Genomic DNA, 12,611 nt, shown 5'->3' with positions numbered 1-12,611 from the left:
TTCTCTGTCACCCACTTCTCCTCCTGCCCTTAATCTTTCCCAGCATCAGGGTCTTTCAGCTCCTAGGCATATGTTTATATGTTTAGTACATATACACTTTATATGATACATTTTTTGTATATATAAGACTTAAGATACACATATGTGATTATTTTTAAGAATGGGATTTTAAACAGGCATTACCCCCTGAGATTTTCACTTGTTCAACAACTATGTACTTAGCCCCCACTGTGTACCAGGCACTGTTCTCAGCATCAGGGACACATCTGTGAACCAAGCAGACACCCTCCCCTCTCCCAGCATGGATCTGACGGTCTCTTCCCAGCACATCCTAATTTTGAGTTCGTGATTTTGCTGTTTATTTGGGCTTTAGATGCTGGGATGAGTTTAATCCCAGCCTGACTCATGACTTGCACTTATCATTGTTCCATTTATTAGTAAATTTAAATGTTTGCTAATAGAATAAATACCTTAAATCCTCAAAATAAATACCACTAGGATAAACAGAACTTTCACAACTCACACCTCAGAAATGTTTCTCCCCCATCCTACTTTTTAGGCTCCTCTCCCCAGAGTTAATCACGCTTCTTAATCTGGAATGTCTCCTTTCTTTGCTTGAAAATAACTGTACCTCAAATACAGTTGTCTCCTTTCTTTGCTTGAAAATTACTGTACATCACATACAGTATTCCCCCAAAATGCTGTCTCATTTTAGTTATCTTAAATTCATAAAGACCCTGAGGCTGGGAAAGACTGAAGGCAGGAGGAGAACCGGACAATAGAGGATGAGATGGTTGGATGGCATCACCAACTCAATGGACATGAATTTGGGCAAACTCCGGGAGTTGGTGATAGGGAAGCCTGGTGTGCTGTAGTCCATGGAGTTGCAGAGTCAGACACAACTGAACAACTGAACTGAAATTCATAGAGGGACTCATGTTGTGCCTAATATTGGGGAGTTTTTGTTCCACTCCATGTAATATTGTTAAGTCCATTTGTACTGTTTGCCTGTGGCTGAGAACACCACTGTAGCTGATTACTGTGCCATTGGGTGAATTTCCCAGAATGCACTTCTCTGTTTTCTTAGAGATGAGCATTTGGGTTGTTTCTGGGTGTCTGCCTTCTTCATAGTGCAGTAATGAACATTTGGGGGCATGTTTCCTGGCACAAAAAGTCCGGGTTTCTTGTGGATATTTATCTGGGTGAGGAATGGCTATGTTATGTGGCACATGAATGTTCAGTGTTGTGATTAATATCAGTCTGCTTTCCAAAATGTTTGCAGTGTGGAGGAGTCCTGGGTACCCACAGCCTCTACAACATTTGGTCTTGTTGGACATTTTAAATTTGGAACAATGATATAAGGATGAAATTGGACCTTGATGTGGCTTTGTCATGCATTTTCTTGATCCCTAAAGAGGTCAGACATCTCCTCAACCTTCATGCACTTTCTGGCCACCCATGTGTCATCATTTGCATTCTTTCCTCATTTTCTTTTGGGGGTGGCTGCCTTTTTCATATTGAAACTTCTTTTTAAAGGACTGTACCACTGCATCAGAAGGCTATACCATTCTTTATAGCATGAATTCTCAGCAACGGCAAAAATCAGTTCTTGGGGAGTGAAAAAAATCTTACTCTTTTCATGTAGAAAACATAGCTATGCATATACCATATAAACAAATATTTGGTATATCTGTGGTATTAAAATTTATAAGAGGTGATTAGGAAAAAAAAATGTCTAAAACAACCAGGGAGGACTAATGAGAAAAAGGCTGAGAAACACTGATTTATAGCAATTTTCCCAAGTCTGTGGCAATGAACATCATTAGGGGCATACCTTTTCCCAAGTTCAGGATAGACTCCCAGAAATTGAACCATAAAGTCTGAAATTGTCTTAGGCCTCTACCATGCATGCCAAACTGCTTTCCCAGTTCATATATACTTTTACCTCCAAGTAATTTATGAAAATGCCTGTTTTACCACATCCTCACCAGCACTGGGTTTTATCAATTCAGAAATCTCTATGATCTTGATGAGTGCCAGAGCATGGTAAGTTCTTATTGTTATACTTTCTTTGGTCTCTATAAGGCTGGACATTTTTAATATGTTTGCTAATCAGTCTGTCTTTTGGGAATGTTCTAGGGTGGAAGAAACATAAGTCAACACATCCGGGAGAAAGGGGATCTTTTATATACAGTGGTGGTAACTTAACAGAATAGTGTCTGACAGTTATGCAGAAAGCAGAACTTGTAAGTGATGAACTTGGATATTTAGCAGAGGGGAATTTCCAATTGTCAAAGGTACAGATCAGTTTCTTCTTGCTGCTTATAGCAAAATGTGAGAGGAAAGAGATAGATGGAGAGAAGCACTGTTAAGCAAAAAGGAACCAAGACTTGATGATTTGGGAGAATCTCAGCCTATGCAGATTGCCAAAGAAGCCAAAATCAGGAGATTCATTGTCAGGAAAGCATCCTCTGGACCATCATCACTTACAGGTTGGGTGAAATTGGGCAAGAGTCTAAAACCCGGTCTGAGCCTCAGTTTCCTCATCTGTGAAATGGGGATACAGAGGTAATAGCACCAACCTCCTAGGGCTGCTGTGAGAGGAAATGAGTAGTCCTGTGTAAAGCATTTAGCTCTGCGCCCACAGGCCCAAGGATGGCCTTGTGGGCAAATGACTGTCCGGGGGCAGCTTCCGGGCCTCCATTATAGCCCTCAGGACCCGAATCTCTGCCCTGGCTGACGCCAACCCACCCCTTCCCTCCTCTCCTTTCCTCTCTTCTCCTCCCAGGTACCTAATTCCCTGAGGCAAGGGAGGAGTGGAGTGTTCAAGCTGAGGATTAACAGAGGCCGCTTAGAGAGGAGCTGGGAGCAGGGGGTCTCAGTCTTCTTCACACCTTCCTCTCCAGAGCCAGAGCTGGGATATGCGCCCTACTTTCTTTGGCTTCAAGTGTGTGAGAGGAAGGTCCCATTCAGAACCTCCCCATTCCGAACCTGCGAAGCACCGGGTTAGAGACTTCAGGATCATGGCCCTAGGGTTTCTGATATGCTGGTTGATGAGTTCCCCTCTCTTCTTAAAAATCCCACAAGGGGGACTTCCCCAGCAATCCAGTGGTTAAGATTCTGCCTTCCAATGCGGGACGCAGGGGTTCGATCCCTGGTCTGGAAACTAGGATCCCACATGCCGCTGGCTGCGGCCAAAATTTTTTTTTCAAGTGGGGAGAGGAATGCGCAGAAGAAAGAAGAAAACTTCAGCGTCCCAGACCCTGAGATATAGGCTACTTCCTTACCACTGAACACGCACTATGTTGGCAGGGCTGTTGTTACCACCGTTTGCCTGAGATTTTTTGGCCGGCCCCCGGTTTGCCCAGCAAGGCACAGAATGAACTTCCAGAAGCCCCCAGAGTCAGCTAGGGCTCTAGAAGGGCAGTCAGGGCCTGATTCTGCTCCCGGGGTGCTGCCTGTCCGCACTCGAAACCCTGACGCTCTCTCTGGGGGAGCTGGGAATCATTTCTCCAAAGGGATCCCTGAATCCCCGAGCCCCAGCTGGGGGAAGTGAGGTCGCAGGCGAGAGGGGGGAACCCAGACCGAAGGACGGCCACAGAGTCGCCTCCACCCCACCAGGTCTCAGCAAGCCCCCCTCGCATCATCCCGGGGTTGCGCCAGACGCAGAGCCGGGGAGGAGGAGGGGAGAAGGGGGCGGTGCCTATTCTGCGGCTGCCCGAGGAGGGGGGACTGCGGGAGAGCGCTCAGTGGGGTGGGGTGGGGGGGCGCTGCGGCACGGCTTCCCAGCCCGCAGCGGCCCGCGCGGCAGGGGCGGGGGCTCTGACCCTCCCCGGTCCGGTCCCTCCCCCGCTGCGGAGGCTTCGTCATGAATCCCGACACAGGGAGGGGGCACCTGCTCCCCCCAACACCCACGGAGCCGCCGCGCGCGCTCCCCGCCCCCGCCCCGCCTGGAGCCCCTGCGGGATCCCCAGGGAACCCCTGCCCCCCAGGTCTGTCACCCTCACTGTCCGAGTCTGTCTGTGTCCCCATCTGTCCCGTCTCCCCGCTGTGCGTGTTTGTGTCTGTGTATCCGGGACACCTGCACTTGGGGGCAAGAGTGGCTGCGGCGATGGCCGGGAGGGAGGGGTCGTGGGGTCGGCATGGGGCTCAGACCGAGGTCTGAAGTGTCTTCCTGCGATTGTCAGTCTGTGCGGCTGTCTGAGTGACACCCTGCAGACTGTGAATTTGTGTATGTGACAGCGTGGAGGCTGTGGGTATCTAGGCGACACCCCGCAGACTGTGAGCATGTGGGTCCCCATGTGTCTGGGTGACACCCGCAGCTTGTGAGTGTGAGTCTGTGTTGGTGGCATCCTGCAGAAGGTGTGCGTCCTAGAACCGAACCGACTGAGTGTGGGCCCCGGGGTGTCCAGGTGACACCCGCAGGCTGAGTGTGTTTGTAACACGTCGCAGGCGAGGCGCTGTGCTTTCTGTGTCGGTGTCGGAGTCAAGGAGGCCCGGGCCGCGAGTGTCCCCAGCTGCCTGCGTGTGTGTGTGTGTGTGTGTGTGTGTGTGTGTGAGCGCGCGCGCGCCGTAAAGGTGGATCCGCTCCCTCCGCAGCGAGCCCGACCCGGGCCCAACGACCCGCTGCCGCGACCGTTCTCCCGGCCTCCCCTCGAGCGGGCAGGGCCGGGGATGGAGCCGCAGCCGGAGCCGCCGGAGCCGGGGCCGGGACGCAGAGCGGCCTGAGGCGCGGGCGGTGCGCGGGACCGGGGGGAGGGCGGGCCGAGGGGAGGGTCCTGGGCCGGGGGGGCGGGCACGGCGCGCCCCCTCCCTAGCGCGCTCGCTCCCTCCCCCGCGCGCCCTCCCTCGCCGCCTCCTCCCGCCGCCTCCGGCCCCCCCTCGCCGGGGACCGAGCGCGCTCGCTCCGGCGCCGGCCTCGCCTCCTCGCAGCAGCGCCATGGTACGTCGCCGCCCCCACTTTCGTTTTCGCCGGGGGAGTTTTTGGGGTGGTGCGTGGGCTCCCGGCGAAAGTTGCGAGGTCTAGGGGGGCAGGGGGCGGGGGCCGCCCGGGGGAGGGGCTCGATGCGGGAAACCCCCCTCCCGCCCGCCGCCCCGGGACCCCCGCCCGCCGATCCAACCCCCCCGCGGCTGAGGGCGGAGCTGGCGCGCGGGGCGCAGCGGGGGACCCCAAGTGGGGGGCCCCTCACGGGCGCGGCGGAGTTAGAGGGGAGGGCGGGGCTCCCGAGAGAGGGTCCCCCCAGGCCAGGCCTCCGCCCCCTCCTTGGCCCAGCGGGAGGGCGCGGCTCCGGGCTCGAGACCCCCGAGCGCGCAGCCCGCGGGGGATCCGGGGTCGGGGAGGGGGCGCCCACCGGGGCCGTGCGGGGCGGGGGTCGCGGCGGCCCCCGCGGGCTGCCCCGGCCCGGGCGAGCGCGGCGCGCCAGCTAGCGGAAAATGGCCGCTGCGGAGAGGGGCGGAGAGCGCGCAGCGGCCGCCGCCGGGCGCCTTGAACTTGGAGCCGGGCGGGCGGCCGCGCTCGGCGCCGCGCAGGGGCAGCCACCCGGCTGGCCCTAGCGCCGCCTGAGCCCCGCCCCCGGGCCGACCCCGGCCCCGCCGCGGCGCGCGACGGGCCCCAGCCGGGAGGGGTCACCGGGTCTAGGCCGGGCGCGCCCCAGGCCCGCGAGCGCCGGTAGCTGCACTTGAAGGTTCCGGTGTCCGGTCCGCCGGTGTCGGTGGCATCCGCACTCGAGGGCTACGTTCGGGGGCCCCTGTGCTCTGCAACGGGTCGACACGGGTTCCTGGGGGTGTATTCGAGGGTCTGTGCGGCTAGGAGGTCCCATCCCTGTCTGTGGGTCCCCAGGCTTGGGGTCCTCTCCTTCATGGATCTGTGTATCTGCGCATCCACGTGGCTGTGTGTGTGTTGTGTTGCGTGTTGTTAGAGCATTGTGCGACTACGGGACAGTGTGTACGTGTTGGGATAACTGGGCGACTGTGCCACGCGTCCCCGTGGGGCGGTGTTGTGAAGCCGTGTGTCTGGGTTGTGTGTCCCCGGGTAATGTGATGTCCCTGGATGACCGTGGGGGTGTCCCCGTGTGAGTGGGAGGGGGTGTTAGGGGGTTGCCACTGAGTGGAGAGCTGTGTCGTGTGACTGCGTCTCAGGGGACATTTCGGTGTCACTGTGTTCATGTGACTGGCGCTAAGTGACTATTCCTGAGGATGGCTCTACGCTTTCTCCCCCACACCCTCCAGTCCCTTTTTTCCCGTAACCCGAGCTACCAGGTAGGGGACGACGGCTTCCTCTACTTTGCCAAAGCTCCGTCCCTTCTTCTCACTCCCCACCCAGTTCCTTCCAACTTCCCCTGCCTCGGGGTCGTCCCCCATCCGCGCGGCCTCAGGTGGTCCCAGCTTGAGGTTTGGGCGCGAGGTGGCGCCGGGACACGATCACTCGGCGGCGATGTCTCCCGGCAGGGGCTGCGCGTGCGCGGGGACCTGGCCCAGAGGGGGGCGGGGCAGCGGGGGTCCCCACTCCTCCTCTGAGGAGGTCCGGAGGGATGGGTGGTTACCCAAGCTCGCGAGGGTTAGGTCTGGACCAGGGAAGTGGCCAAGGAGACCCTCTGGGCTGGATGAGCAGGGAGCCGCGCCCCGAGCCCTGCCTCCAGCGCTTGTCTGGGACGCGCCAGACGCAAGGGCACGCAGTGTTGTTCTCTCCCCTCCAGGGGAATCCCCACCGCGCCCCCACGCCCCACCCCAGGGCGCTTTATTTAATTTTCTAAGTATAAAAGCCCCAAGACTAGGCGAGAGTCTTTGGGTCTTACTTTGAACCTGCATCCCCTTTGGGGGTGCTGTTTGGGAAGGGTAGAAAAAGGGGTCCCACAGTGACACAGGGAAGCATCCACACCCAATTTACGGGTCCTCAGCTCATGTGAGCTCCCCCACCCTCAGGCCCCTCCACAGCCTGTGCTGCCCACCCCGTACACCCACTGCCAGTGCTGAAACCCTGCCCTCCCCACCCCTCATCCCCAGGCACTGCCCTCCGCCACAGCGGGCGCACAGGGGAACACCTTCGTGTCAGTCAGTAGCAGTCAGTAGCACGCACCCGTGACACTCACAGCTATCTGTTCACAGCCACACGTGTATAGAACTCCGCCCCTACACAGGTGCACACACAGTCACACAACGGCAGGCAGCAGACACACAAACAGGCACCCGTGTTTGTGGGAGGGGGAGGAGCCAAGCCCATCCGCCCTCCCCCAGTTCCACGTGGAAGCCACGGTCCCTGAAGATCTGGGGAGCAAAGACTCCAGCTGTGGGGGCAACTGGGAGGGGGAAGCCATGAGGCAGGAGCAGGAATGCAGTGTGTCGTATGTCACTGTGCGTGTGTGATAGTCAGTCAGTTGTGTCCAACTCTTGGCGACCCCATGGACTATAACTTGCCAGGCTCCCTCTGTCCATGGGATTCTCCAGGCAAGAATACTGGAGCGGGTTGCCATTTACTTCTTCAGGAGATCTTCCCAACTCAGGGATGCTGAATTGCAGGTGGATTCTTTACCGTCTGAGCCACCAGGGAAGCCTGTGTGAGTGTGTGTGTGTGTGTGTGTGTGTGTGTGCGCGCTGGTGTATAATCCTGGGAGGCGTTCTGCCTATGGGTGCGCGTGCTCCTAAGCATGTATGGTCGTGTTGTGGTCTGAGTGTGTTATTGTGGCTGGTTGCACTTGTGTTGTATTTGAGGTCGTGCATGCCCTCGTATGGGTCTGTGTGTCTCTGAGTCTACGTGAGTCTGTGTGTGTGTGTCCCCTTGAGTCTGGGTATCTGTCGGAGTCTGTGTGACTTGCGAGAATCTGTGTGCCTCCGTTGAGGTGTTTCTGTAACCTCTGTGTGTCTCTTCGTGGCATGCTGGGTGTGTTTGCATGCCTCTGTGTTGTGTGTCTGTGTCAGCCCCAGTGTCATCCCACTTCTCAAGGCTGAGGACCTTAACATCCCCCTCTGGGGGTTCAATTTCTCATCTGTAAAATGGGGACACACAGGATGCCCTGCAAGGTTGGAGGAGGAGTGGTCCTGCCCCACTGGCTGGAACTGTTTGCTGGGTGTGGCAGCTGGGGGGTTCCCAGGCGGCTCCAGCTCTTATCCTTCCTCCCTGAGGTGCTCTTGCTTTTTAAAATTTTGCTGTGGATTCCACTCACATTTTTAAAGTTTGCCTTTTAATAACACAAACCACTCATGAACATCTTAAGAGGATGTAGAATTACCCAGAGTAAAAATCAAAGCTTCCTCGTCACCCCCACCGTGTGGGACTCCCTACTCCAAAAAACCCTATTTGCATCCAGCTTTGTCTGAGCAGCTACACGTGTAACAGATACACACTCTCATAAAGGATATATGTATATTCTTTAAAAAAATTCCCAAATGAGATCTTGAGTCTGTTTGCTGAGTCTACAGCAGAGGTTCTCCCCAGGGGACACTGCGTGAGGTCTAGGGCCACCCATGGTTGTCACACGGGGGGGGGGGGCTCCTGTTGTGCACCCCACACAGTGCTCAGGACAGCCCAATCAGAGAGGATGGTCCGAAGTGCTGGGTGGGGCAGAGCCCTGGACTGCAGGGTGTTTCTTGGAGGCGTCTCCAGGTAGGAGTCCCTTGTTCTTTTGTGGAGCTGTGTAGTATTTCTGGGTGGCACTGCTGAACTGGTCCCCATGACGGACACGGTAGCTGGCTCCATATTGTTGGTATTAGTGTTATAGGGTGACAGTCAACACCCTCCTGTGTCTGTAGCTGGGACAGTTACAGAGGAGCCTAAGAGTGAGTGATGGGGAGAGCATTTTTAAACAACTTATGTTTAACTTATGTTCCAAAGCGCCAGGAGCTAGAGTCATGCGACACCCCCCTCCCCAAATGTTCCACACATAGGTCCAGCCCAGCAATTGTTTTGTTTCAAAAACACTATGTGCAGTCTAAACATTTGCCGGTTTACCTACAACAGGCCAGAGGGGTAGAAACTATTATCACCCCATTTCTTAGAACGGGAAGCTGAGGCACAGGCAATTTGGGCTCCTGGCTAAAGGACCCAAGACTGTAACCCTACACTAAAACTGCCCTGCTGTGGACCTGCTGTGTATACTGTAGGGACCTCTTTCTGCTGAACTGGATGATATAGATAGATAGATACAGACAGATGCATTGCTAAGTTGCTTCAGTCATGTCTGACTCTTTGCAACCCCATGGACTGTAGCCCACCAGGCTCCTCTGTCCGTGGGATTCTCCAGGCAAGAATACTGGAGTGGGTTGCCATTTCCTTCTTCAGGGGATCTTCCCAACCCGGGGATCAAACCTGCGTCTCTTATGTCTCCTGCATTGGCAGACGGGTTCTTTACAGCTAGCACCACCTGGGAAGCCTAGATAGGTAGATAGGTAGATAGAACTCTTCACTCTCAATTGTGAACTTGCACCTGCCACCACTAATATATTAATACTGTCTTTCCACACCTTATCTCAAGGACTCCAATCTGCCCAACCTCCCAAAATGTGAGAGTTGTATCTATTGTAACCATTTTACAGATGTGGAAACTGAGATTTAGAGACAGAGAGAAAGTCTGTGCTCTCCAAACTGCATTCCAGAGTAACCCAAACTACCTGGTGAAGGCTGCATGCCGGTTGGGTGTGGGGAACAGTCTGGCAGTCGAAGCCACCTGGGAGAAAGCTCCTAAGGCACTTGAACTTGAAAATGTCTGTGAATTGGGGATTCTGCCCTCCAGGTGTTCACAATGGTTTTAAAAATAATAAAATACTGCTTTCTGTTATGTTGGCATTTGGATTCCTAGACACCTGTCTCTCCCTTTCATCCTGAGGTTTAAATGCCCCCCATGGTTGCACAGTGGGAATTTAGAAAAACAAAACATTAGTGAAGTGCCATTTGAGTGACTGTCACTCACAGCAGGGGGAGCCGGCAGGACGCAGGGCGTATGTGTCCCTTGTGAATCCTGCTTCCTTCTGGCCTAGCCCCAGGGCCCCAGGTCAGTAGCATCTTACCTCGGGCCTCGGGTTCCTCCCCTATAACACAGGAGAATAACAGTCTTCCTGGGCATGGGCTGGCTGTCCCAAGTTGGTGAGGGGTTATCATTTGTCCTTGGAGATGGGTCAGAATGGCCAAGCTTTCTAAGAGCATCGCGGTGCATATTTAAACGGAAGGTCAAGGTGCTTCTAAGTGCTGTTCTGCTGACCAACCCCAGGGGGTGGGCACTGTTCATCCACTTCACAGGGGAGGATGCCAAGCAGGGAGCATCCTGTTCTTTGAGGTGGCAGAAGCGCCTGAGAGAGGCTGGGAGGGTGTGCAGAATGAACCCAGGGAGAGGTGAGGCCAGGTCCGTCAGGCTCCCTGGGGGCTCAGACTGGAGGAGGGCGGGTCTGTTCTCCAGAAGGAGAACTACAGAGCCTGCAGAATGTGGGCTCTGGGGCCAGGTAACTGGGCCCCAAGTCACTCCAGTGCCTCAGTTTCTGGATCCGTCAAATGGGTACACTGTGGGTGGGGTTCAGTAAGAATCACTGACACCTAGAAAGAGGCTGCAAGGGTTTATCTGGCCAGCCTGAGATTCTTCCAGGACACCTTCCTCCTGGGGTACTGGGGAAACATATGGGGGAGGCCCAAGCCCCACCCCCCAGCTCCCAGTTCTCCTTTGGTGCTGGCTGAGGAAGCAAGAGCCGAGTTCTGGAGGCTCCCCTGTTGGTTGGGGCCCTTCTGGCCACGGAAGAGCAGTTGTAGCCAAGCCCCTCTGCCTGGGAATTGCAGTACCGGTCTGGCTTTCGCGGGCGATCAGATGGAGAGGATACCATGAGACCCCCTTCTCCCGCCATGCACCCCGGGTTGTACATCTTTAAGGGGAAAAGCGCGCTCGCGCCGGGCCTCTGCACACGTCACTTCTTCATTCTTTCCCTCCCCCCCACCTTGGCTCCTTTCTCCAACTTCCCGGCCAGCTTGGGGCGGGTTGGGGGGGGGGGGCTTCAAAATCCACCTTCGGCCTCCAAATGTCCCACAAGAGCTACCAACCCCTACCCACTCGACTCTGGCGGGTGATCCAGGGGGACCCGCTGCGGTCGGGGTGTGCGCAGGCCCGTTGGTCCCCGTCCGGTGCCCTGGCACAGGGCGGCTCGAAATTCGTAATAATAAGCAATGATGGGGGTTCAGGAGGCTCGGGGAGCGCGGGGGGAGCGGCTTTCCTTCCTCGCTCGCGCTCTTTTTTCCCCCCTCGTTTCTTTGAAAGTTGGATGTTGAGAAGTGGGAGGTTCGGGGTGGGAGGGGAGAGAAATTGGGGGAGGGAGGGAGGTGGTTGCCGGAGGGAGGGGAGACAGAGACACAGAGAGAGACAGAGACAAGGGGGGGGGGACAGGAAAGGAAGAGAGAGAGAGACAGAGAGAGGGAGAGAGAGAGAGGGAGTCGGGCGCGCAGGAGAGAGGGAGAGCGCGGGAGGGAGGAGGGAGGGAGACCGAGGGAGGAGGCGGCGAGGAGCGCGCCGGCCGCGGCCGCGGGGGGGGGGGGGGGGGTTTGGAAAAATGACTCAGTAAGTTCAGCGCGCCCGCTCCGGCCGGCCCTGCGCCTCCCGCCGCGCCCGGGATGTATTCGTCCCCGCTCTGCCTGACCCAGGTACGCCCCCCGCCCGGCCCCGGGCGCGTGTCCCCCGTGCCCCGGCCCCGCGCCCCCAGCCACCGGGCCCCGGAGTTTGGAAGCCCGAGGAGGCGGGACGAAAAAGGCGCGCGTCCCTCCCGCCGCCGCGGCCGGGATGCCCCTGCCTCAGGCCAGGGTCCGGTAGGCGGGGGGGATGGGCTGGGACCCTTATCCGGGACGCCCGCCCCGCGCGCCCCACGGGACCTCTCCCCCTGGCGGACGTGGGGGCTCATCCTGCAGTCTCGCCCTCCCCAGACCCAGGAGGCGCACCCCCACCCCACCCGGGAAGGTCGAGGGGTGCCCGGGAGAAGGCCAAAGGCGGGGTTCTGTGCGAATCCCCGGACTGGACCCTGGCCTGCTCATAGGAGGAATCGAGGGGGTCCCAGTTGGACCCTGGACGCCAGGAGACTCTGGAGGGGAGGACCCCTCGATACGGGGACGAACACCCCCCCCCATAAGGTGGTGCCCCGCCACCCCGGCCCTGGCCGCCTTTCCCCCCATTATTGGCCCACGTGTGCGCGGAGGGGGAGGGGGCACGCGAAGTTGGAGACACCGGCGGTGGGGGAGGGGTGCTCCAACGTCCCGTCGGGTCTCCCACTCCCTGCGCGCCCCCAACCCCGGCCCGATATTTTCGCTGCATCGATTGTGGATTATTGAGCGGCCGCCGGCGGGAGGAGCCGGGAGGCCGGGCGAGCCCGGGTCTGGCTCGGGCACTGCGGCGCTGCAGACGCCCTCGCCAGCCCGGCACCTGCCCCTGCCCCCTCCTGTAGCCTCTCACCCCTGGCCGCGCTCCCAGACTGCCCGGGCTCGGACCTTGTGCAATGACCCAGGGGGTGTGTGGGGAGGGGGCGGCTGTGCCCGGGATTGCCCCAGGGGACCCCTTCTCTCCCCCAGCTTCCTCCAGGGGGACCCTCCCAGGTCTGCTGGTTCCACTCTCCAGCTCCGCCCCCACCCCACGTCCTTGGATGTCTTTAACCCATGG

General features: G+C 57.5%; 1 protein-coding gene across 4 annotated transcripts in view; it reads left to right on the top strand.

The window, feature by feature from the left end:
- The first annotated feature begins 4,350 nt into the window (after positions 1–4,350).
- The window catches only part of NFIC (nuclear factor I C), a 73,181-nt gene continuing 64,920 nt past the window's right edge, over positions 4,351–12,611 (top strand). For 2 of the 4 annotated variants that reach the window (XM_070464997.1, XM_070464996.1), the window contains exon 1: positions 11,502–11,608. In XM_070464997.1, the coding sequence (XP_070321098.1) occupies positions 11,579–11,608 (30 nt within the window). In that variant the 5' untranslated portion in view covers positions 11,502–11,578. Of the gene's footprint in view, positions 4,943–11,500; positions 11,609–12,611 lie in introns of those variants that run through there. The other 2 variants (XM_070464995.1, XM_070464994.1) reach the window with 2 other exon arrangements.

Source organism: Odocoileus virginianus, chromosome 3 (assembly GCF_023699985.2).
Source record: "Odocoileus virginianus isolate 20LAN1187 ecotype Illinois chromosome 3, Ovbor_1.2, whole genome shotgun sequence".
NCBI lineage: Eukaryota > Metazoa > Chordata > Mammalia > Artiodactyla > Cervidae > Odocoileus > Odocoileus virginianus.
This window is presented reverse-complemented; position numbering and strand designations above follow the sequence as displayed.